Source organism: Arachis stenosperma, chromosome 9, assembly GCF_014773155.1.
Source record: "Arachis stenosperma cultivar V10309 chromosome 9, arast.V10309.gnm1.PFL2, whole genome shotgun sequence".
NCBI classification, from domain to species: Eukaryota; Viridiplantae; Streptophyta; class Magnoliopsida; order Fabales; family Fabaceae; genus Arachis; species Arachis stenosperma.
This window is the reverse complement of record NC_080385.1, coordinates 40795895-40822016: the sequence shown is the minus strand read 5'-3', so window position 1 is coordinate 40822016 and position 26122 is coordinate 40795895. Positions and strand designations below refer to the sequence as shown.

Genomic DNA, 26122 nt, shown 5'->3' with positions numbered 1-26122 from the left:
ATATTTTATAATTTATAATTATTAATTAATTATTATTAATATTTTTAATAATATAAAATTATATCTAATAATATAAAATTAAATATTGTTTTAATAATTAAATACCGCTAAATTTTATTGAAAGCGTTGGCTGCGAAACTTTCTCTTATTCAAATGTAAGGCATCATAATCTCTCTATTTCTTGCATCGATCTTTCTCTGTCATTCGTGTCTGTCCATTGTGTTCTTCATCCTAAATCAAAGACTTTTAAATCTCACACAATACAACACGAGAAACACACCTTTAATTTCTCGCCTCCGTAGCTCTCTCTCCCGTGTCCAACGCCAAACTGCACGTCGTAAACGCAACTTAGACACACGATAACAAAACAGAGAAAAAGGGAAAAAACTAAAAGAAAAAAGAAAAAAAAAAGAAAAAAAGAAGAAAGAAAGACGCATTAATAAATAAACAAAACGAAACATTGTTTGCGCTTTCGTTGCTTCGTTTCATTTGCTACGATTTTTGGATTTTTTAATTATTTATTTGTGGAGAAATGGGTCTTGGGATGAAATATGACGAAGAAAGCAAGGTGGTTGACGATGGAGGAGAGGGTGGCGGTGGTGGAGCTAATTCGTTTGATTCTGTCTCATGTTCAATTTGCCTTGACGCTGTTATCGATAATGGGGATCGATCGTTGGCTAAGCTTAAATGTGGCCATCAATTTCATCTTGGTGAGTTAATTCATTTCAAAATGTATGCATATGGTTTCAATTCACCATTTGGAATGATATATATGTTGCATTAGAATAATGGAGCTTGCATTTCATTTCCTCATGGCATGGTTTTGAATTTGAAGGGATTTTTTGGAGTTTTAGCTAGAAAAATTGAGATCTAAAATGCAATTTTGATGTAGAATAAGAAATATCAACTATGCCTATGCATGACTTTGATTATTAATGATACGCTCGTAGGAGCTAGTCGCTATCCTTTTAAAACTCAGGTGTAATTCTTATATACACATTAAGGAACGGAGTAATGCTGCCTCTATATTAATTTATTACTAAAAAATAGTTAAAGAAAAAAAAATGATATTTGAAAAAAAATGATAAAAAGTAAAATGAATGGTTGTCAAAAAATTAAAATAAAAAGTAAAAAATGTGTACTTTAGAAGGATTAAAATCTCTCTGAAGTGAGATGATTTTTTAGGTTGTAGGACCCTCTTACCTTTTGCTGTGGATGTGTTTTGATTATATGATCATGGCTACTTGGCTAGGCTAAACAAGACAACTTTTCTATAAATGTCTTTCTCTTTGGAAGCATTAAATACAATTGGATATTTTCGTTCAGATTTGTTAGACTTACTGTTTAATGGGATGAATTCTTGCATGTGTGTTGTCATTAGCCTGTGTTTGTTATTAAGAATAGAATAAGATAAAATACTGAAAGTAAGATAGAAAAAATAGAAATATAAAATTTTGTGTTTTTGTATTTTATTTAGTGATAAATAAAAATAAATTATGAAAATCTGATGTGACAATTGAAACTTTTTTATTTCAATTTGTTTCCTAAGAAGTCCTTAAGTGAAGTTATGATTATAATTTTAAAGATTTCATTAGGAGAAAATTAAGATAAAGGAATTTTAATTAATACATCAAATAGTCATTACTCATTAGAAAGTCCAGCGTGGTAATAGTCAGTTCATTTCAGCACGATATTAAAAGTTCTATGACAAAAATAAAATTAGGGACTAATATGAATTACGAATGCTAAATTAAAAGTCCAAATTGAATAAATTAAAACTTTAGAAACCAAATGCAAATATAATTCCAAAAACCAATATGAATATTCAACTCAAACATAAAACAGAGGCTCATAAAGCTTATGACACATAGATTCGATTGCTCCCTCCACTTACAACTTCAACAACATCATTCCATACTCATGATAGCATGACTGACCATTCAACATCACCAGTCTACCACAGCATCAGCACCTCCTTTTTTCCTTTCATTCGGCCTTTGAATTTCATATTATCAATATACACTTTTTAAGATACACTATACCACATCCAAGCCAACCTTCGGCATGCCAGCCGAGGAAGTCCTCATTACCTCTCACAAAAACACCAAGTGGGTGAGTAAATAGATCAAATAACGTCATTAAATCATATAATGTATTATGTTTATAATAAGATAGTTTATATATAAATCTTTTTTATCATTTCGTCTATAGTCTTTTTAAATCTCTATTTTTTACCATTTGTCTACATGTTCAAATTATCTGAGGTGAAATTCTATTATCTTTTTAATAATATGCACTATGCTAACTTTTTTTTTCTTATATCTTTATTTCTTATTTTATTCATACACATTTAGCCGCACCATCTATCTAAGCATCCTCATTTATACCACACTAAACTTATGTCTATGCTCATTTTTTATTGTCTAATATTCTATTTTATATAACATACACTACAACAGATGCGGAACCTAGCGGCGGAGAAACAACGGCCCATGCCAAAAACGACGCTAGTTGAGAAGATCCCGGCAAAGATCATTGGCGGTCTGGCAGGTACCGCTAAACCTTCCTGGATATCGGCCGTGCATCCCGAACCGCCTCGAATTTGATGTATATATCTTCAACTAAGGCTCCTGATTTCACTTAACCTCTTGGCGCGAACGAAAGCACGAGCAGAGGCGCAAAGAGCACCCAACCTCCCTCTGGCGCAACCTACCCGCGAATACACCCAGAAACTCTGCCAGGTGAGTTTCAATTCCTTAATTCAATTCCCCCATTTACTTTACTGCCATTAATTGAAACCCCCCTCCCCCCAAATTTGCAGCAACCCATCACTTCATTTTGGTAGCGTGCCAAACACGAGCGGGAGCAGAGCCGCGTACCATCTGCCCCACCCGGCCCTTCCGTCTTCACCGTCGAATCGCGCAGCGGCCAATCGTGGTTCCATCACCAGCGACGAAGTTGAGCATCTCATTGGCAGTGCGTGAAACCCCAACACCGTCCTCTCCAGTGCGCGAATCCTAGCTATCGCTGCCTCCCACTTTCACCGGTTTGTTCTTCCACATTGAGCTTTTCTTGTGGTTTTCATTATTGGTTCAAAGTTCTGAACATGTATTTGGGTATATCTTCTATAAATTGTGGCTAATTGAAGCGATTTCAAGTTAGGGATTTGATTCAGTATGATTAATTAGCAGATTGCAAGTTTATCCTCCAAAAGATAACAAATATTATAGTATAATACCTCTGTCCATCATCATCAACCATGAATTCCTCTGTTATTTTTTATATTCAGTATGGAGACTTGATTGGTTCACATTAAAATCGTCTGTCTCGCACCCTTGAGTCAATTTCTTATTATGTAGACAGATAGAGTACTTTTCGCTTTGTGTGATGAGTGTGGAGCTGAGAAACAAGGTTGAGTGGTTTGAGTGAACATAAAAGCATGTTGATACCATTGGTTTGATTTAATTTTATGGATTCTTTGATGCTCATTCGATTGTTCATTGTTACTTTATTCCTCCCCTTTCTCTTATTATCGATCATCAAATTTATATTGCCTTCTTAAACCGGCTGTAGTTACTTGTACTTGAAGGGTAATCGTGTGAGTTGGATTGAATCAAGCAATCTTTTGGATGAGAGAAAAGAAAATCCCATTAGCATTTGAACCATCACTGAACCCCCTCCCTGTGTATGCTTCTGTTAAACTGTGAAATTAAATAAACTAATCTAGTTACAAGGTTCTGGGCTAATCTTGATTTATAGATGCAAAGTGGTTGTCATCATTCCTTTTAGGTGCGTGTACAGAAGTGATTATACGTACAAACGCTACTTGTGCTCTTTGCATTCTATCCTGCATCTATGGTCTGCCTCTAAGCTTGAATATTTGAAATCCACTATGATAAATTTTATTTATTAATATTGCATCCATTCATCTTTTGCATATGTGAGTAGTGGAATTGATCATTCTCCTAGTTAGGAGAGGGTTATAGTAAGAAGGATTTAATCCTGATGTAACCTTCATATTGCCTATGTGTTATAACCAATACTTACCTGCATTGACAACTTCTCACCACTGCATCTTTTGCCTATTATTAGTAATATTAATTTGAAAAAAGCAATATTATGTGAGTTTTGGATAATGTTGGATAATTGATAATATAGTATATTTGGTGACATTCTAATTTCCACAATTATTGACTTATGAATTAACTGTTCAGATCATGAGGAGTTACTAAGTTATAACAAACATATAGATACATGAGTCTTTATTCTATTTTCAGTTTGACTGATTGGTACCTGTTATGTTCAACAGATTGTAACAAAATATTAAATACATTTATTCATTTATTATATATTTCTCTGCATTTGCTTGGACGGAAGAATGAACGAGCTAATTTTATTCTAGTTGTGGTCTATAAAAATGTATGTTATGTCACTTGTTGATTCATATACTCACACATAGCTGCTGGTTTTACCCTGCATAATGCTGTCTCATTTTATCTGCTGTTATGCCATAATACAAGCTGCAAGGCCTAGTTTCTAATATACATTATTATAAAAGGAAACAGATCAAAGAGAGATAGAGAGGGAGCAGATAAATCAGAATATATATGACAGTCTCTTTATGTTTACATGTCACTAGAAAAGAAGCAATTGTTAATCACATATTATTTCATATATGTATCCTATGAATGGATGATTGACCATTCTTTTACTTTATATATTAAATAAATTAAAATAATATGTAACCATATATACATAACGGTTAATCAACGAGTACAGTATGCACTTAGAGTTTTTAAGTAATAGTTATAGTAGGAAGTGAGATTTGACTTAATAAACTTCAATTAGAGAAATATATTAAAATAGTTACTTATTTTTACTACTTTAAATTTTTTAAAAAAATAATTAGTGGTTTCCTTTGTATTATTATTTATGTGACAGTTGAAATTGGTACTTAATTAGTTTTCGCAGTTAGATACCTTGGCTGGTTTATATACTAATTATTCATAGAGAACTTGATTTACATAATACAGGATTTTGGGCAATTTTCCAAGTATGAAAATTGATGGAGATATTATCTATGAACTCTGCGTGTTTATTTATACAGTTGCATTTTTTTAGAATTTGTAGTTACTAAGCTTAGCTTTTGTGCTTTGTTAATAGAAATTTTTTGTTTCTTATTGTTCTGTTTAAGACCTTTGCACAAAAAAAAGTTCTTGCTTCAAGACTTTATTAAGTTTCTCTTTTTTGTTACTTCATTGACCGAGTTTGTTTCCTAAGATTGTGTTGGGATTCTAGCACTTTTTATATCTCAAATTGGTTCATGATTACTTTGATTTGTACTATTTGGTTTGCTTTAGTATTAATCTTTGATTCGGTAATATAAAATGACTAATAGAGCTGTTTATGTAGCCTCACAATAAGTTGAAAGTGAGAAAATTTTGAGGGGTTGGATAAAAATAATGCAGCAAGATGTATCTAATATGACTGTTGGAGCTGTTTTGAATGATTCTAATCAAATTGTGTTCACTTTTATGACCAAGTGAAATCGTTTTTCCAATGGTGTAGTTGAGAATAGTGCAGCGGTATGCTATTTTCAATGAAATATTTTACATCAACTTGGTTGATATTAATATATGCACCATGAATTAATAAAGCTGTGGACTAGACTTCTTACTATCTTTTTATTCACTTGATATGTTTCTTTATATTGTGATAGGACCTGAATTAATTATTCTTGAACTGCATCTGATATGTGTATTTACAAGTTAGTTCTTAGCCAGTGATCATGGTCATTGATTTTCTTTACTCAGCTGCTAAATGACAAATTTAAGGTGGAGTATTAGTTATACTCTTTTGGTAATAATATCAATATTTAAGCGCTGAAAAGGCCATTTTCATTTTACTTGACAATGTACTTACTCTTACAGGAGCAATTATTTAAACCATATATGAAGAGAAGGATGAAGATGGCTTTCTTTATGTGACATACAGTGGCTACCATTTCTTTGGGGATCTCACTTCCCACATGCATTAGTCATTTTCTTATATTGTTTACTTTGATTAATGATTTGTATGATGAATTTGTTACACTTCTCATATCAGAAACCTTGATTTATCTCACTGACATGTACCGTTGATGTATCTATAAAAATCATCACAAATGAAACATAAATCAGGATGTATCACTGAAAATCTAATAAATAATGATACCGCAAAATGAAAAGGCAACTTGGAAGATGAAAAACAAGTTTTGAAAAAAGAAAAGATGCTCACCAAAATATTTTTCAACTTATTTCACTCTCCACATAAAACGATTCAAAGGATTTGTTGTTTTTTTGGGCACTGTGATCTGTTATTTATACTTTTGTGTTTTATATCTTTACACTCTAACTTCATATCCTCCGGTTTTTTTTTTTTAAGGAATCTCTTCTTTTCCATGACATTTTTTGGCTTCGGAACCAGAAATTCTTCCTTCCAGTAATTTTTTAAAAGTGCAGAATTAGACCATGAGTAAGCAACCTTCCTATTACCATTTATATTCTATCAATTAGCCCGGAAACAAGTACCTTTATCTATGTTTTATTTCCGGGTTATTCTCCCGTACTCTCTTTTGGATTACTTACTGCATTAATATGGAATATTACTCTCCCGTTATGAAGTTTTAATTATTAAAAATGATTTTTAATACTAAAATTATTAAAAAGGACCAAATCTTTTTATAATATTGGTGAAGAAGAACCAAATCTTATTCTAATGAACTAAATATATTCTTATCTATATTTTTACTTATTTGTTATAATTTTTAACATATGTTGTTTGATTCTCAACGCTATATCGATATGTATGAATATTCACTTGGGATTAATTAATTAATTACTTTTAAAAAATTTAGTCTAACAGATTGTTAGGGAAATTTGATTATTAAAATATTAATTTATAACTGCTTATTTATTTTTTTAATTTTTATATTAATTATTATTATATTTTTAAAATTTTTAGTAATATTATTATTTATTTATTTAATTATTTATTACTTCTATAATCTTTTGTCTTATTTTTTGTTGGGTAAAGATCACAAAATTAAAAAATATTTATAAAAGATTTGATTATAGGACTTAAACATTATAAAATGATTTACTACTTCTTAATAATTTTAGTACTAAAGGTCCTTCTTAATAATTAAATCTTCCTAACGGTCCTTTATAATAATTTTCCTTTTAATATATCCCGTTGGACAGTTTGTCCGAATTTTTTTTATTTTCTATTTGTGTTTTCTTATTAAAATTTTATGCATTTGTTTATATGAACATCATAAAATTAGATATAGATAAGAGTTGGATCTCAAGGCCATGAGGTAGTGTTGAATACAAGGCCGGTTTGAACAAATTTTTGGATTTCGCATTTGCGAATGCATCATCCGATGGGATGATACATTGTCCATGTCCTTCGTGTGGGTTCCGGCTATTCCAAACTAGAGAGGATGCTTACGATCACTTGCTGTTAAAACCGTTTCCTGCTAAGTATACTTTTTGGTTACATCACGGGGAGAGACGCGTAGGAGACAGTTCTACTGAGACACAAGAAATTGCCCCTGGTAGCGTCTACCGAGATCCACTGCGCGACATGGTTCGTGAGGCATTCAACTTTCCAGGTTCTGTTGTCGATGAAGATGACTCGGGCAACAAAGATTTTGAGGGGGATGCCGAAGAATTGCCTTATTTGTACAGCGAACCTAGTCAGGCAGCCCGTCATTTTGATGAGCTACTTGAGGATGGAGAGCAGGAATTGTATCCGGGTTGTGCGAAATTTTCGAAGTTGGCTTTCTTGGTCAGGCTATACCATATAAAGTGCATGTGTGGCGTGAGCGACAAGGCATTCGGAATGATACTAGAGTTACTGTGTGAGGCCTTTGAGCATGCAAAGATTCCGGCTTCACTACACGATGCCAAGAGGATCATACGAAAGCTCGGTATTGCGTACAAGAAGATAGATGCATGTCCGAATGACTGCATGCTATATCAGGGCAGCGATCAAGAACTGTCTAGGTGCAAGATATGTGGGACCTCGAGATGGAAGCAAAAGACTAGGAGGAATTCCATTGTCCGGATCAATGTGGTTGTTAAGAAGAATGGAAAGCCGCAGGCGGCGAAAGTTCTTCGTTACTTTCCCCTTGTTCCACGACTGCAGCGGATGTTCATGTCCAGTAAGACATCTGTTGACATGTTGTGGCACAAGAAAGGTCCTAACTCGGATGGTTTTTTGAGGCATCCACGAGACGGAGAGGCATGGAAGGCATTTGATAGAAGATATACTCACTTCAGTGGCGATCCACGCAGCGTTCACTTAGCCTTAGCTAGCGATGGCTTTAATCCCTTCGGAAATCTCAGCTCAAGGTACTCGATTTGGCCCGTGATTCTCATCCCCTACAACCTGCCCCCATGGAGTTGTATGAGACCCAGCTCTTTCTTGCTGTCTATGATTATCCCCGGTCCCAAGATACCTGGTAATGACATAGATGTCTACTTACAGCCGTTGATAGATGAGTTGAAGCAGCTGTGGGGTGGTGTTGATACGTACGATGCTAGCGAGAAAAAAACGTTCAAGCTGCATGCTGCGTTGATGTGGACAATCAGCGATTTTCCAGGGTTAGGCAACTTATCTGGGTGGAATACGTACGGTGGGAGAGCATGTCCTACGTGCAACCTGGATGCCGAGTCTAAGCGACTCACGTTTAGTCAGAAATGGTGTTTCATGGGTCATCGGCGCTTTCTGAATCAAAGCCACAGATTTCGGCAGGACCGGGTCCGATTTGATGGGAAGGTAGAGGTCAGAGGTCCGCCTGTAACATTGTCGGGTGGAGATATTTTGAGACAGTTGGATAATGTGCATGTCAAGCTTGGTAAGGTGCAAACAGAAGCCGGTAAAAGAGCGCGTGGACAACAGGCTGCATTACAAAATGAGTCTCCTTGGAAAAAAAGGAGTATATTCTTTGATCTTCCATATTGGGAGTATAATTTGTTGCGTCACAATCTGGACGTGATGCACATAGAGAAGAATGTGTGCGACAACATTATCTACACGATACTGAACGACAGTGGTAAGTCCAATGACAACCTCAAAGCTCGGAAAGACCTCCAGCTGATGGGAATTAGGCATGAACTTTGGCCACGAGAAGATGGAAAGTATCCCACTGCAATATTCTCCATGTCGAATTCACAGAAGGACGTTTTTCTTAGGAACTTAAAGAATGTGGTCTTTTCAGATGGTCATTCGAGTAACATATCTCGCTGTATTGACCTACAACAGCGAAAAATTTCCGGCTTGAAAAGTCACGACAACCACATTCTCATGGAACATCTTCTCCCAATACCTATCAGGAATGTATTGGAAGCCCCAGTGGCAGTCGTCCTGGCTGATTTGTCAACTTTCTTTCGACGACTATGCAGTAAATCTATAGACCCTGAACAACTTCCTCTCCTACAGGAACATGTGATCCTCACTCTTTGTCAAATGGAGATAATTTTCCCACCATCTTTCTTCACAGTCATGGTACACCTAACCGCGCATCTGGTCGAAGAGGTACGCCTAGGAGGCCCGGTGCATTATAGGTGGATGTATCCAATTGAAAGGTACCTATAAGACTAATTTTACATTTGAGTTATTTCAAAAGTTAACAACCTAACACGTATCTCGCTTGTAAAGGTACCTAGGTCGTCTTAAGCAGTACGTGCGTAATAAGGCAGCACCGGAAGGATCAATTGCCGAGGGCTACTTATCCGATGAGATTCTCACTTTTTGTTCGAGATATCTAGATAACGTTGAAAGCAGGATCAACCGACCATTGCGTGTTGATGATCGACCGAGCGAAGATGCGACTAATAACGCGACCAGCATGTTCCCACTGATTGGCAAAGCGGTAGGGGCTTCCGAGAGTTTCAATCTTTCACCAACCGAGAGACTTCAAGCACATCGTCACGTATTGGTCAATTGTGCGAGTGTAGAGAATTTCTTAGAGTAAGTGCAGTTATTAACCTTAGAATCATATTGTACCCGAAGGCAATATTTGTTTATACCTTTAACAGTACATCCACATGGTATGCTCAGGGATTTCAGGGCTAGTAGAAAAAGACAGCTACGAAGTATTGGCAAAAGAAACGAAGCCTACATTGACAGGGTTGTCCATAGAGAATTCGCCGAGTGGTTCAAGAATGAGGTAAATCTTCTGTACGGCTCTTCCAATTATAGTTTCGTTAATATCTTGCCTCCTGCCACTCAACTCTAAAAATAATTATATCATTGGTAGATACCACTGGGAAGTACGATGCACCCGATAGAATTGCAGTGGCTCGCATGTGGCCCCAATATTCAGGCAAAGCGCTTTAAGGCGTACAATGTCAACAGATTCAGGTTTAGAACCCTATCAAGAGAGGATGGAATGAGAACCCAGAATAGCGGGGTTTGTGTCACTTCTGACACTAGAAGTTATGCAAGCGCTCGTGACAGTAACATGGCTGTTGGTGGCGTCTCCTATTATGGAAGATTGGTAGATATCATTGAGATGAATTACAGTGGCCAATTCTCTGTGGCCTTGTTTAGATGCATTTGGGCAGATACCACGTCTGGTAGAGGCATAAAGCAAGACATTTTGGGACACACCTGTGTTAACTTTAGCAATCCGATTCACACTGGTGAACGTGAAGATGACGAGCCGTACATTCTTGCTTCCGAGGCTCGTCTTGTATACTATGTGGAGGATGAGGTCGATAAGGAATGGAGCGTAGTGGTCCATGTGAAGCCGAGAGATTTGTTCGACATGGGTGAATACAGTGAACACTGTGAGGTCGAACTTTCCCTCCAACAAAGTCTGACTGATTTGTCTAAGTGTGATATTGAAGGTATCTCGTTGACAAGGGATGACAACTTAGAAGAACCCACACCTGACGCAATCGAAACCGGTGAAGAGGCTGCTGATTCATAGATATATTTGGCTACCAATATATGACATGCACACTTGTACCTTTCCCGTTATTATACTCTTGAAACTTTATTTATAAGCAAATAGCATAATAATAAAAATCAGTCGTCTGGATCGACTTTGATCTTATTTAATTTTGCCTTTTTTAAGTGTTTGTATCTTGAGATTTAAATAGCAAGACCTGTATACTTAGAGTTCTCACGCTCACCATTTTATGTGTTGGAATTAAGCAGGAAAATTGGAAGAGAATGACCTCTTTATGTGTGCCAGCAGCTTTTTTTTCGTCCACTCGATGCAAGAGGCATCTCCGTTCTCTTCACTTGAGCACACAATTTCATTCGCTCGAGATTTGTGGTTCAACAAATCGCCTATTAGAGCATGGTTGGATGCATTCTCCGCACACAGACACATAGGTACAGTTATTAGTAGGGCGCCTACTGAACTAATTTCGGTACGTATCCAAACTGACTGACCAATCAAGGGTTCTATAACCATAACCATAAGACAAAGCCAACTATCGGATGATTTATACGACTCTGAACGTTGTAGGATTTGTGTCAATTCGGAACAAAATATCGAAAGAAATTTGGCTTCGAATTCTTAACAACTACAGATGCTAGACATTCCCAAAAAATACTGGAGGAGATCAAGGTATAAATCAGCTTATTAAATATTATTATTGTTACTGTTACTGTTATTATTTTGGACATCACTTTAATAATTTGCAAGATATCAAGTCTCAATGAATGTTAACATATACATTATTGATTTTAAAAAAAGTAAAATCAAACTATATATATATAGAGTACAGTTGCATGTTCGGGATAGGATAACTGGTAGAATTATTGGTTTTGAATATATAGATATAGTTTCTTTTCATTCTATTTTAAATATACATACTCCCATAAGTACCTAGTTAGGTCTCATTAAGTTATTAGAATTTTTTTTGATAAAATATATAGTTTTCTTGTGTTTAATAAAATTCAATAGTAAAAATAAAAATACTAAGAAAATAAAAAAATATTTTTTTAGAAGTTATAATTTATTATTTTAATTTTTTTACATAATATTTTTTTTAAGATAACAAATAAACAAACAAATTTTGATATGTTATTATATCCAACATAATTGTTAAATAAAAAAATATTTTTATACGAACTATTTGAATATAATTTTTTTAACAAAATAACTTAAAAGACCTTATTATTTTGTAGAAGTTCACCCAAATAGATTCTAAGCAGCACTCAAAATCGTATTAGAGATTGAAACTTGTCTTATGTAAATTATTTTTGGGTCATTAATTAATGCTAATAAACGCATCAACCTTTTCCTTTGAAAGTTAGTAATGATTATATATATTGTTGAAATCACAAAAGATAGAGAATAATAACACATGTACTTGTACTAGGTTACTCATGTAATATTGGTAGTATTTTTATGTAGATTTCTTATTTTTAGTATCTTTATTTAGGTTTTAAAATTTTATTTTTCGTCAAAAAAAAACCGTGAAGAAAAGAGATTTTTTCTTTTCTTATTGGTTATTAATTAATTGCATGAGGACTTTTCCAACATGGTCAAGAATGATCCACAGCTGATTCTATATTCGATTCAATGATGACCGCAGCAATATAATATAATTATCAAATACTACTAAGTCAACAGATTTTAAATAGTACTAAGGACAAACGTCTTAATGATACTAATCTATTTTCTGGTTTGATTATAAAGGTAATATGGGTTTTCAACTTTTCATTAAATTTTGGTTAATGTTTTAAAATTTTCAATTTTTAACTGTATTAGTTTGATTAATGGTTTAATTTTTAGAATCTTAAATGGTTTTGCATTATTATGACAGATGCGGATCATCATTTTCATAAAGCATCTATATTTCAAGCAAAATCTTTTTTGCTTGTCTCGATCTTTACTGTATTCTTGAGAAAGCAGAACGTAATAAATATTATCAGGTTAAAAGATAAAACTTTGGGATAAATCTTGCTGATTTGAGTCAACAAATCCCCTCCCCATGAACACTTTCAGATTACTCTATGTAATGTATGCGTAGTTTGTTGGAATGCCCAATTGTTCTGATGATTCTTTTGTTCTGATTTAGGCTCGATGCGAGAACAATCTCTTGGTTGAACTGGATATTGCGGCCCGAGAGAAATTTTATTTCATAGAAAAAGGACTCAGAAAAATCTGGGAACGTAAGTCTAACAAACCTTGTAGAATATAGCAGCCAGACCATTTTTTCTGTAAAGTTTAGTAATGTTATTCAAGTTGTTTTGTTGCGATGTAACTTTCAGGAATATCTCAAGAGGAGCTTCAAGAGGAATCAGAAGATTTAGGGGAGATAGTTCCAGACTCACTGGAAGAAGAACTCGTGCCCAGCAACAATTCTGACGAGGAGGGTTGGATCGATGACAAGGCTACCATGAGAAATTATGACCTCAATAAAACACCAGACGAGAACCAGATAGAATGATCCAGCTCTACCCTGATATTTGTCAAATAATATGACTCATTATTAGCTTAGTTGAATTCTAGTAATGTTTTCGTTGTTATGTCTAGTTGTTTTTGTTTTTTTTCACAGAATTCAACATGGATTCATTTCAAACACAAAGATATTAAGCTGACCTATTCAATTTTTTTCGGTACCTGTTTATTACTTTTATTATGGTTTAATTTTTATTGCCTACTTGATGCTGGCTATTGGAAGAATTTGTGGTGAAAATTGTATTTCCAACAAATACAGTATTTAATTCTTGAATTCACTGCCAATATTCAATTAAATAAAACTAATAAGTAAGTTAAAGGTTTTCATCCCACCATATCTCCAAATATGTTTAGAAGACTTGAAAAAGTATAATCTATAACAATATATAATACGGATAGAGGAGTTTGGTATCCACTTCTTTTTTCCTATCTTACCCTTAATTTTATAATCTAAGATTGCGTCCTTAATCATGTACTCACGTTCTGTAAATTCTATATTAACCCACTAGAGAATTATGTAACTCTTCATTTAGGAGTACATATAATTCACTCTTAAATAGAATCAACATAAAATTATATTTTTTCAATTTTTTAAAATTTACATTATTTATTAAAATAATGATATAATGAATGTACTGTTGAAACAAAAAAGAAAATAACTTGATAATTATATTTTTTATCCCAAGAAAACATAACTCAATAAATGTAAAGTCTAATTTAAATAACTATAGTTAAATAAAATTTATAATAAAAAACGGATAAAAAATTTAAATTTTTTGTTGTTGGCATAAAAAGAAATCATTGTTCTCATACACAATGAAATAGAATTTAAGCATTATCCTTTTTTATATGCATCTATTTTTTTAGTTTTTATCCATATTTCTATGCTTTACCTTAATCTACAACAATATTTATTGAAATATCAATTTAAATTTCAATATTCTCTATACTGAGAAGAAGGGTTTATTATTAAAAGAAATTCTCTTGTTACCTGTCAGTTACTTTACAGAAAAAATAAATTCACCCATGTTAAACAGCAACTTCATTAAATTCTTATGTAAATCATTGTTGCGTATTTTGATAGAATAAAAATAAAATAGTTTAAACATGATTTTTTTTTTAAAATAAATGTACAAAGAATAATTTTTTCCTTTAAATTATTATATAATATTATTTTAATGCACTCTTGGTACCTATAACATAATGATTTAAGTATTATACCTGTATTAATTTAAAATTAACTATTCTATATGTTAAAAAAATTAAATAACTTATAAAAAATTTTATTTACTTATTCAATACAAAATTTTTGAATGATTGATATCTTAATTTTTTCTTGGAATGATAAAATATGAATTAAAGAGTAACTATGAAAAATAAGTGCCTATATAATAGTTATACATCTAGATATCTTGATCAAATAGAAAAATAATTATTTAACAACTCTAAAGTTAATACAATGGATAGTTATGGATCAAAGTGGTGAACAAAAATAAAAGTTGGGATAATGGTATGATACTAATTGATTACGGTTGGGGTTAATAGAAGAAGAAAAAAAAAAGGAAAGGAAATAAAACAAGGCAACATAATAATGATGACAAAACAATAATAGTTATACATGTAAAAAGAATAATAAAAAAATAATAGTGTAAAATAGGATGAGATGATAAAATCAAAATAAAAATTAATAACTTAGAAATAATAATAAAGTTAAAGATAATTAAATATGTTCAATATAAGATTAAATAAATAAATTTTTTTATCTATTAGAATTATGCATAAAGATAAAGTAAATTTTGAATTTAAATTTGTTAATTTGCTTCAAATTAAATAGGATTGAAAAAATAAATAAATTTAATATATAAATAAATAACTAATTTATAAATATTGTTAGAATATTTTTATCTTGGTTTTATTACACATAATAACAACATAATTCCTTTTTCTTATTTTTTAATTTAAATCTATTTATTTTATATTTCTTACAATTATTAAATAAATTAAAATATTTTATTTTTTTATAATTTAATTTTTAATTATTCAACAATTTACAATTATTGATATTAAATTAGGATAACATTTTTGACTTTTTTTACCTATATCTTTTTCCGATAACATATACATATCTTTAATGTGTGCTTTCATAATAAGGCATTTTAAAAATCTTTTATAGCAATTTTAATTTTAACAAAATATCATATAACTAAGGCTACATTAATTTTGAAATGATGAAAAAAAAATACTTATTTGACAAATTTAAAGGGTGAATAATATATTAACACCAATACTAAAATACGATATAAATAGTATCATGTTAATATTAAAATAAAAAAATCATAATTTAATAAATATGACGAAGAAATAATATATTAAAAAAATTAAATTAATTTTTTAAAATTATAAAAAAGCGGCTAAACAAACACGTTAGTGTCCTGTTGAACCGCTAGTACATAATAAGGCAAATTATATTCGTATGTAGCATCCGTTTTGGTCTTTAGTTATGAAATATTTTGGTAGAATATATATCATTATAGTCTTATTGTTTTATATATTGGAATTAGTGAACAAAATTAAACAGATAAATTATCTTTTTACAATTATGAGAACGTGATTTAGTGGTGTTTTATTTGGGGTTTCCATTAGTGAGTTTATATAATTATGAATATAGGCTGAATTAGAAGTGGCCTACTGGGTTTATACTAACTCAAGGCCCACACCACCATTAAGCCTCGAAGCAGTTAAGGTAAAAAATGAAAATCAAAACTTCCTCACATGAGCCCCTGTTGCTGGCATAATCCTCCCATAGCTGAACCCTTGTTTTCACTCTCCCTCCTTGGTTGTTTCTGAGCAGCATTTGCGTCGTTGGTGCGTCCTTGCCTCCCTCGCCTTCGTCAGTCACATCCTCTTCCACTCGGTCGTACTGCTCGTTCAGGTAACAAGTTTCAGCTCTTTCATGCTCATAATTTTTTTTTCAATTAACTTAACTTTAATTTGAATTCTATGTGGGTATGAACATTCATAGATTTCAATATAAGTCGTCTGGGGGGTTGCATGTTCTAATCTTCAATGTAATTGTTCAAGAGGGTTAAAGAATATGGCCACTGATAGTTCCTTCTAATTTTTAAGTTAATTATATTAAGTAAAAAAATATTCTCTTGATTAAAAAAAATTGCGATTTGCACAACTGCTATGAATATGAACATTGATAACGGGAATGGTTAATCTAATGGACTAGATATTGTTCATGCAAATTAGGGAATATTAATTTTAGTCATATTTTCTTAATTAATTCTGTTAGGATTATTAATGATGGATGTTAATTTTAACCATGGTTTCTTAATTTTTTATAGCTATGATTATTAATGATGGATGTTAATGGTAATCATAGTACGTTAATTAAAACTATTTGGAATTTAATACACCTGTGATAAATAGGATTATTAAAATAGGTAATTTTAATCATAGTACTGTAATTAATAATTCTGTATATAAGGTATCATTTCTGTACAAAAAATCCTATGGCTTTATTAGTGTCCTGGTCCATTAAAAGCTTTCCCTATGAAAGTTCATTAGATTCTTCTAATTTACATGTAGTTGAAAAAGATGCTACACTAAATGGTTGACCGCATTATGCTGGTGATTATTATATACATTAGCATTTAGCTCATTCATGTTTGAATTAGTAGTTCATTCATAGGAAAAATAGATTCTATTTATATAATCACTATATGTACATATATAGATTGGTTTTTAATATGTTGTTACATAATTAAAATGTGAGTAATGCTATTTGTTGGTTAATTATTCTATTATTCCATGAGGAATTAATTTTTTTTTTGGCATGATACATGTGTTTTTACTAGGATTGTAAGATGCCAAGGAAAGCTCGCTTCAAGAAAGGCACAAGAGTGGAGCCACCGTGTCAGCAGCCTCCAGCTGCACCTCCTGTGTCTTCACCATCCAATGACGATGACTGGCTCATACCTCCGCCCCCCAGTAATTCTGGTGTCTCCGCAGCGGCTATTCTGCAACCCTTTCGTCCGCCCAGGAGTGAACCAAGACCTGAGCCACAGGCCGCTAACGATTCACGACTGACGGAACCGTGCAATGAAGAGATTGACCCGGAGGCGAACGAGGTAGACTCGTTTGAGGAACACATTGACAGGATGTTTGCTACTTCTGATGCTGCAAAGCGCAAACGACGAAAGACTACTGAGTTTTGGGATGTTGATCTCATTGGTAACAAGTGTTGAACCTTAAATCGTTTTAATTGATCAGCTTATGATTTTGTTATGCTCCTTACCTGTGGTGCACATTGAGCACATAAATAACATTTTTTCTTCTTTGTTGTTAGATTCTGAAGGAATAATCAAGCAAGCTAAAATGAGTGTGAGAGAGGCTATGGAGCGGTCTCATAATGGTAGCAAGATCATCCTGAGGTTCAACGAGGAACTGCAGGCAGTCGGAGATGGAGCTGGCTTGTTGAGTGGCATTTTAGGAGCGCTGGGTTCTGATTACAGCAAATTTCCTATATGTGAAAAGAGTTGGGCAAAGGTGCGGGGCAAAGACAGGGTTTATGACGATTGTATAAAGGTAATGACTTTTGGCATTGTTTAATCATATCAAATCCTTCAACTTGCAATTACTTACAGCTGGACATTGTTGTTGCAGGAGATGTTCCACTTCCAGGATAGAAGTGGTTTAATCAAGAAATCATTTTTGAAACAAATGGGGAAGTCTTGGAAGGACACAAGGGGGAGACTGTTTGACTCGCATTACAAACCAACAAGGACACTAGAGCAGAATCTTGAGCAGCGCCCGGAGGGAATTCCTAGAGAACATTGGAAGTGGTTCATTGAGTATCGTAATGATCCTGCAACAAAGGTACCTCATTCATTTAATCCATATACTTTTTTGAAAAATGAATTTCCTTGAGTTCAAAAAATGTAATCCTTTTGTTTGGTTGATATGATTTGGTATAAATAAATAGTTGTTATTCCGAATGGGCTGAATCTGAACCAAGTTGATTAATATACATGATTAATTCACTTTAATATATCAATTCCCAGCACAGGCTGTTTGACTAAGATCATAATATATATATGCATGATGCTGAGACACCATTCTTCCTTATTAAAACCTTATTTTGTGTAGGTTACCATATAAGACAATTAATTTAATTTGAGTACCCCTATTATTGTAATTTATTCTATATGATTGTTATTGGACTATCTCACAGGGGCTGCTAAATGTTTTTCTCCGTAAGTTGTGGTATGAGTTATGGGTGGCATTTGCATACTAGAAATAAAATAATATTGTTAACTTGTTATATGTAAATAGGGACTGCATCCGTATAACTATTCTTTTTGTTAAAGCAATACTTAAATTTATATTACTTACAGTTTATTCAAATTCCACACTAGTATACTTAATGCCCCATTATTTTGAGTCTCTTGCTTCGTAGGATAAATGTATACTATACTTAGCAAGTTTTAGTACTTCATTGAATTGAAGCTATACTTTTTTAAAAAATGAATTTCCTTCAGTTCAAAAAATGTAATCCTTTTGTTTGGTTGATATGATTTGGTATAAATAAATAGTTGTTATTCCGATTGGGCTGAATTTGAATCATGTTGATTAATATACATGATTAATTCACTTTAATATATTAATTCCCAGCCCAGGCTGTTTGACTAAGATCATAATATATATATGCATGATGCTGAGACACCATTCTTCCTTATTAGAACCTTATTTTGTGTAGGTTACCATATAAGACAATTAATTTAATTTGAGTACCCCTATTATTATAATTTATTCTATATGATTGTTATTGGACTATCTCACAGGGGCTGCTAAATATTTTTTTCCGTTAGTTGTGGTATGAGTTATGGGTGGCATTTGCATATTAGAAATAAAATAATATTGTTAACTTCTTATATGTAAATAGGGACTGCATCCGTATAACTATTCTTTTTGTTAAAACAATACTTAAATTTAGATTACGTCCAGTTTATTCAAATTCCACACTAGTATACTTAATGCTCCATTTTTTTGAGTCTCTTGCAACGTAGGATATATGTATACTATCCTTAGCAAGTGTTAGTACTTCATTGCATGCCAAGCTTACTGTTGATTTTTAATAGGCGAAGTGCAAGCAAAACGCGCTGAATCGAAAGAAGCAACTTTACACGCACACTGGCGGATCTAAAAGCTTGGCAAGGGCTAGGGAAGAAGAGGTAATATAAACTTGTAATGGAGAATAAGTGGCTTTTAGTGTTGATTTATTGATAGAGTAAACAATGTTAGAAGTATTGAAAAAATTTTTAGAAGATAAATTCATGGGATAAATTTTTTTTTCACAGTCACAACTACAAGGGAGGACTGTTGGTAGGGGAGAAGTATGGATCCTAAATCACAAAAGATCTGATGGCAGCTATATACATGAAGAAGCTCGGAGGATTGGTGTAAGTACACTTAGTCATATATGTTGCAACATGTTGGGTTTAGCAATGATAATGTCTTGAGTATGCTATTAGGCTGCTGTGATTGTGTAATTATGTTTATGCCTGCAGAAAAAAATTTCTGAGATTGAGCAATTGGATGAATCTACAAGAATATTGTCAGAGAATGATTCCCTTGCCCAAGCTCTGGGCAAAGAGCACCCGGGTAGAGTGCGTGGGATGGGACACGGGCCGACACCAAGTCAACTCTTCCGTCCGAGTTTGCAGCCGCTGGTGGATAGAGCTCAAGTAGAAGAGACCCAAAGGATGCTGTGTGAACTACAAGCGGAGGTGACGACCGAAAAATTGAAGAGGAAAGCAATAGAGGATGAATTAGCAGCAGAGAAGAATAAGAGGCAGGAAATAGAGAGTGTGCTGAGTTATCTGGTCAAACAGCAATGTGGGGAGCTGCCTCCAGACATCGCTGCACGGATGAATTCTTTGGACAGACATGGAGGAACATAGATATTAGGATTTATGTGATACTTTTTCCTTTTAGTACATGTTTTGTTTATGTTAAATATGGGGCATTAAGTATTAGTCAAGTACTTTACCTTTTTGAATGACTACTGAAATACGTTATTGGCATTATTAAAATAGACATGTTAGATTGTTTTGCAGTTAAATATTAATGAGTTTTTTTTTCCATAGTGCAGCATTTTATAAATATAAAAAGTTTAATATTCTTTAATTAATTAAAAAAGATGGAAAAAATATATAAAATATAAAAATAACAAAAATTAAGCTACGTTAAGAGCCTTTAAATTAAAATTAGTTTAGAAAAAAAAAGGGCCAGGTTTATAAAATTACTAAAAAAAAAAAGCAAAATAGCGGCGGTTTTACACCCGCCGCGAATAAAATATGTAAAAAACGAAATAACAAAATAGCGGCGGTTTTGAAACCGCCGCAAATCAAATTCGTTAAATACGATCGTTGGCACTGCGGCGGTTATAAACCGCAACTAAGGCTCTCGCCGTAAAACCGCTGATTTGCGGCGGTTATGCCAGCGGTTGCTGGTAACCGCCGCAAAATGTAACTCCCGCGCCCTTATGCACTGCGATTGTTGTTCCGCTGGTAATCTGTTTAGCGGCGGTTTAAAACCGCCGCAATTCGGCTCTTAAACCGCCGCCAAACACCGCTTGTCCTGTAGTGATAGTTGGTCTAATAATAATACGGTTTATCCTTAAATTTTAAAAATATTTTTTTATCGCATATAAAATCAAACTTATTCTATCATTTTAAGCAACTCGATTGAATTCTATGTTTTACATTTTTATTGTCTCAAATATTTCCGACATTATTACAAACCTAAAATAGTCACTAATCATCAGTCTCTCCCTTTCCTTAATTATAATTCATAAAATTTGAATCTCACAAATGGTAATTTAACTTTACTTCTAGTCAAACATTTATTAGAGCATACCATTTTGTTATTGAAAATGACCCCATTTCTTGTATTGCCCACAACGCGCAAAAAAACTATGTTCCATTTCTTTTCACCATCTTCCTTTGCAACACCGGCACTAAAGAGGTAATAACAAAAATTTTAAATTTATCATATTTTCATATCAATGTATTCTCATTCCCACTTCCTAGATTCTTAGATAATAAAACACAATGCAATTCATTAAACTTGTGGCCACTTATGGCTTTCATGTCTGGATGGATACTTGTTTGAGGCCTTGATATGTGAATAGTGTTGTCCAATTAAGATTGTATATATAGGTTGTGCAATGAGACAATGTTCGCTACCATCGATGATGTCAATCACATGTTCTATAAACTCCTTTTGCATGATTGTTGTTGGATTACGAAAAAGATCACATAAGTGATCGAGTGTTGCATTTCCTACCGTTTCAAACATGAAAATTTACGTGCAGTTTTTTCTTTTTGTAAAATTAATAATTAAAAATTATTAGACGATAATTTAATCAAATTTATCAAATTATCTAATAATTCTTAACTATTAACTTTATATAAAAACAAATTGAATATGAATCTTCACTTCCAAGTTCCAAACAATCGCACTAATATATTTTTTTTTTTTTGGATTAGTAGAATAATTTTTATTTTTATCCAAACCAAAGTGCAAGTGGGCATCTTGGGTTTACAACCCATGGCCTTAACTGCTTTTTTTCGTATTACTGAACATAGGAGGTCCGAAAGGGCGAAAAGGAAACAAACAAAACTAAACTAGTGGCCGAAGCTCCATAAATAATTAAATATCAAGAAAGTACTTCCATGAGACATGATAGCGGCAAAATTAATGAAATTTAACGGGATATTTTTTAAGACAATTACAAAGAATAAATAGTCAAATTCGTCTTCGAAAGATTATCTATTTTTTAAATTGGTTTTTAAAAGTTTTTTTAGATCAAATTTATCCTTCAAAATTTTTAAATTGATCTTATTAGTCCTTCTATCACTTTCATTACTCATGACATCAGAGTTTGCCACACACACTTGACAGTAATAATTAACTACTAAATATAATAAGTTTATCAAATTAGATCAAATCATCTTTAAATTGATAAATTTTAATGATTTAAAGTCCTCTTCAATTTAGAATTGATTTAATATAATTGCATAAATTTATTATATTAACTGTCAATTAAGACTATTAGGTGTATGCAGTGGTCAATATGTTACTTAATGTGTTACATTAATAAATTTTGACACTGTCAGCAACAAAAACAACAAAAGAACTAACGTGATTAACTTAAAATCTTTAAAAGAATAATTTGATTAAAAAAATCTTTCATGAATTAATTTAAAGATCGAGTCACAGTTCAAGAACGAATTTGACAATTCATTCTAATTACAAATGTTAGAAGGACAAAAAATATAATTTTTAAGTTTATATATCAACTAGTCATCATTACAACTTGGACCTATATGACCTTTAAAAATTCTCCATTTACCTAAGCTATGTTAACCAAGCTATTCAATGTTGGGAATATGTGACGGGAAAATGTAAAATTTGGAGTATATACTAATTTTGTAACCTATAGCATTAATATCATGTATGTTTAATGTCAATACTTCTTGTTTTAATTTTCTTATGTAAAAGCTAGTAGCTCTATTGGCATGACCTCTTATCTTATGCTTATGGATACTATCTTTTTATCATTCAGATTGCATTGGTTCAGCATTCAATATGAAAGGAACAATGCAATGCCCTAATTGTCGAAAGATTGAGAAAGGTCAATGGCTTTATGCTAATGGTGGCCGGTCATATCATGATTACAGTATGGATGATTGGACTCATGATGAGGACCTTTATGACCTTAGCTACTCTGAAATGGTAATTGTTTTGTTTGATTCATGTTTTTTTCCATTTATGAGTTTATCACTTGAGAAAGGGAAAAAAAAATTATAGACAAGGTGAAAAGAAAACTTACACGTAGAAGCCGGATTTTTATTTTTGATATGCCAATTAAGTTTGTGTAATGCGGAAAAATGAGACTTTGGCTGCATAGATATGGGATTTACAAAGGTGTTTATAAAAATTAGTAAAATCGATTTGAAAGAAATGGTTAATAACGATTTCGGTAAAGAGAGAAGGTGGAAAAAAAAAATCAGGAACAGTTAGATTATTGATCAACGACTAGGATCAATGTCTAAATCTAGGACTATCAATTTTATGGTGTCAGAAATTTCAAAAAAAAAATTGGCCTATTTAAAATCGTTAGTCACACTTTGCTTTATTTTTTGTCCCTTTCTAAAATCGTTAATCACGATTTTTTGTGACAATGACAACTTCCATATCAGTGCATTACATCAAATTAGTGTAATATAATCATATTACAGTCCTCGTTTTATAATATCCAAAAAAAATTGCCCAAGAAACAATGTTATATAATTGATAAAATTTATTACTTTTTATCATTATTTAACACACTCTAAATACGAAAGACTAAATTTTAAATCCTAATTCTTAAATCTTAAATTTAAATAGTATGAAAATAATGTTAATGACTGTTAATAAAATGTATCGGTCCTTGAAAGTTTGTCTCTTTCAAAAACCTACATTAATATCTTTCAGTGTATAATATTTACTTCAGTATATGGATGGAAGTTCAGGTAATAATTTTACTAAATTTTCTTTTTGGGTGATTCTCTGAATATCTTTGCAGTCCTTTGGAGTTCATTGGTGCCCATTTGGCAACTTGGCGAGACTTCAATCATCTTTCGAGTAAGCCTAACATAATAAGATATACCTACAAACTATTCTTTATTCAAATTACTAATTGTTCTGTTTTTTTTTTTTTTTTGTCTTGCAGGGACGGAGAATTTTCATCAAGTGCATGTAATATCCCTTTTCCAGTTTTCTTTATTTTAGAACGCCTCTAGATTTGACACTGAATATGCCATGTTTAACGGAATAATAATGAGATGCAGATCATGATATACTGGGAGGACAACATGCTGTATATGCTGAGCATCATAACACAGTTGTAAATTCTGTTAATCATCCTTGCCCATATGTTGCATATTTTGGAGCAATACATCCATCTTCCTCCAACTCAGGTGGAAATGTTTCAGAGATTTCCACCTTCAGTCATTGGAATGGTTCATCTGTGCATAGTGACATGCCCACTTCCTACACGTATCCTACTTTGGATCTTCATTATCATAGTTGGGAACAACATTCCCCTCCTTTCTCTACATACAGTAGTCGTCTAGTTGCCGGTGCTCGCCGGTCGATATCTCCTCGGACTCAAAGGCCATCCAGGGGTGGCTCAGAGGTACCAAGATCAAGTTCTTATATGCATCCTCCTGGGGGTCACAGGTAACTACTTTAGATTTGGCGTCTATGTATTCCTAGTCTTTTTCTCAGTTGAATTTCTGAAATAGTTTAATGACAGTATCTAAATATTTATTTTTATCAAATAAGATCACGAAAATTCTTGAAATTTATTCAAATATATAGCATAATTTACTAGAGCCAAACTATATTCTTATATTCATGATATTAAACAAATTTTAGTATATACAATAAATAATGATTATATTTTGCTGCTTTTTTTCTGCAGTTCTTCAGGTTCTGTGAGCTCAGTTACTTCCTCAATGCTACCTCCTTATCCTGGTAGCAACGCTCGATCCCGTGATAGTGTTCAAGCGCTTCAAGCTTACTATCAATCACCAATGCGAACACACGTTCCTTCTGGATCCCGAAGATCTGGTAATCATAGTGGATCACCTCAAATTGCACCATTTTCCACATCACCGGACCAAAGCGGTTTCTTTTTTGTCCCATCAAGTTCTTCAGGTCGTAGTAGTTTTCCAGAAGATGCATGTCTCCCAAGTCGCTACCATGCTTGGGAACGAGAGCACATATCTTCTTTAAGCATTGTTGATAGAGATTCAGGCTGGAGACAATACCACCAAACTGTTGGTAGGTCAGAACGCTCTAGCAACTATCGATTAAGGCGTGCATCCGAAAGAATGCATTCCCATAATCGATGATACATTCCTCTTCACTGTCAACCAAGCATCCATTAGATAGTTTTCCTGGTTACTACGTGGCAGCGTGATGGAAATAAGATAGTCAGAAAAATCAGGTGTTATCTGGAGGAAATAGTGAGTAGAAAGAACATTATCAGTTGGTAAGGGATAAATGAAGTTTGATGGAAGTAGCTACCCACCTACCGTTCACCGTTGTATCTGTAAGACTGTAATGGTCAACTATGTTATGTTTCTCGTGGGATGTTTTATTTTTGAGAATTTGAGTAATTTTATATCTGCTGCGTGGCAGTGCTAATGACTGAACCAGGGTAACCTTGAAGTTCACAGCAGGGTCTAGGAAATGTTTGATTTTTTTTTAGTGCTATATGTGTTACAAAACACACCAATTATCATCACAGACGATTATTTCTATTCTATTTTTACTTCTGCTACATATATCTGCATTCATAATTTTTTAATGATAACATGGTTGCTTAATTAGGGATCAAGATCAAATTCCTTTTAGCATGAACTAAAGCCAAAGTAAAATTTGAAAAGTTAATGTCAAAGATATTGTTTTAGGGTCGGAATACCAAAGATGTTTAAGAATTTTTTAACTATAAGAGATATAAGGGATGATTGTCATATGTTACAAATTTGATTTGGCGGACTCTATTATGTTGTCAAGTCAACTAATAAC

The 26122-nt window shown here is 32.9% G+C and overlaps 2 protein-coding genes and 1 long non-coding RNA gene across 4 annotated transcripts; all 3 read left to right on the top strand.

Annotated features, from left to right (window-relative positions):
* Positions 1-532: 532 nt before the first annotated feature.
* Positions 533-25915, top strand: LOC130950598 (E3 ubiquitin-protein ligase RFI2-like). The gene is made up of 6 exons (XM_057879149.1): positions 533-710; positions 23109-23278; positions 24111-24169; positions 24258-24283; positions 24376-24766; positions 25011-25915. The coding sequence occupies exons 1-6, from the start codon at positions 533-535 to the stop codon at positions 25441-25443; spliced, it is 1257 nt and encodes a 418-aa protein (XP_057735132.1). The 3' UTR covers positions 25444-25915.
* Positions 2412-6123, top strand: LOC130950604 (uncharacterized). Its single transcript, XR_009073664.1, has 3 exons — positions 2412-2741; positions 2822-3046; positions 5931-6123. It is a non-coding gene; the product is annotated as an uncharacterized LOC130950604 (long non-coding RNA).
* Positions 6464-13612, top strand: LOC130950602 (uric acid degradation bifunctional protein TTL-like). Of its 2 annotated transcripts, XM_057879152.1 has the most exons (5): positions 6464-6513; positions 11212-11429; positions 11528-11629; positions 13089-13182; positions 13282-13612. In XM_057879152.1, exons 1-5 carry the CDS (start codon positions 6510-6512, stop codon positions 13458-13460), a joined length of 597 nt encoding a protein of 198 aa, XP_057735135.1. In that variant the 5' UTR covers positions 6464-6509; the 3' UTR covers positions 13461-13612. The 2 variants fall into 2 exon arrangements, 1 of the variants encoding a protein (XP_057735135.1); XR_009073663.1 differs by lacking the exons at positions 6464-6513; positions 11212-11429; positions 11528-11629 and adding an exon at positions 12750-12942.
* Positions 25916-26122: the final 207 nt, after the last annotated feature.

What these genes read in the sequence shown, in the direction of transcription:
- LOC130950598 (XM_057879149.1), top strand. Translation starts at nt 533, where the DNA reads ATGGGTCTTGGGATGAAATATGACGAAGAAAGCAAGGTGGTTGACGAT. An exon ending in TGGCCATCAATTTCATCTTG is followed by an intron (nt 711 to 23,108) that starts GTGAGTTAATTC and finishes TTTATCATTCAG; the next exon opens with ATTGCATTGGTTCAGCATTC. An exon ending in CATCCTCCTGGGGGTCACAG is followed by an intron (nt 24,767 to 25,010) that starts GTAACTACTTTA and finishes TTTTTTCTGCAG; the next exon opens with TTCTTCAGGTTCTGTGAGCT.
- LOC130950602 (XM_057879152.1), top strand. An exon ending in AAATACTGGAGGAGATCAAG is followed by an intron (nt 11,630 to 13,088) that starts GTATAAATCAGC and finishes GTTCTGATTTAG; the next exon opens with GCTCGATGCGAGAACAATCT. An exon ending in ACTCAGAAAAATCTGGGAAC is followed by an intron (nt 13,183 to 13,281) that starts GTAAGTCTAACA and finishes TGTAACTTTCAG; the next exon opens with GAATATCTCAAGAGGAGCTT.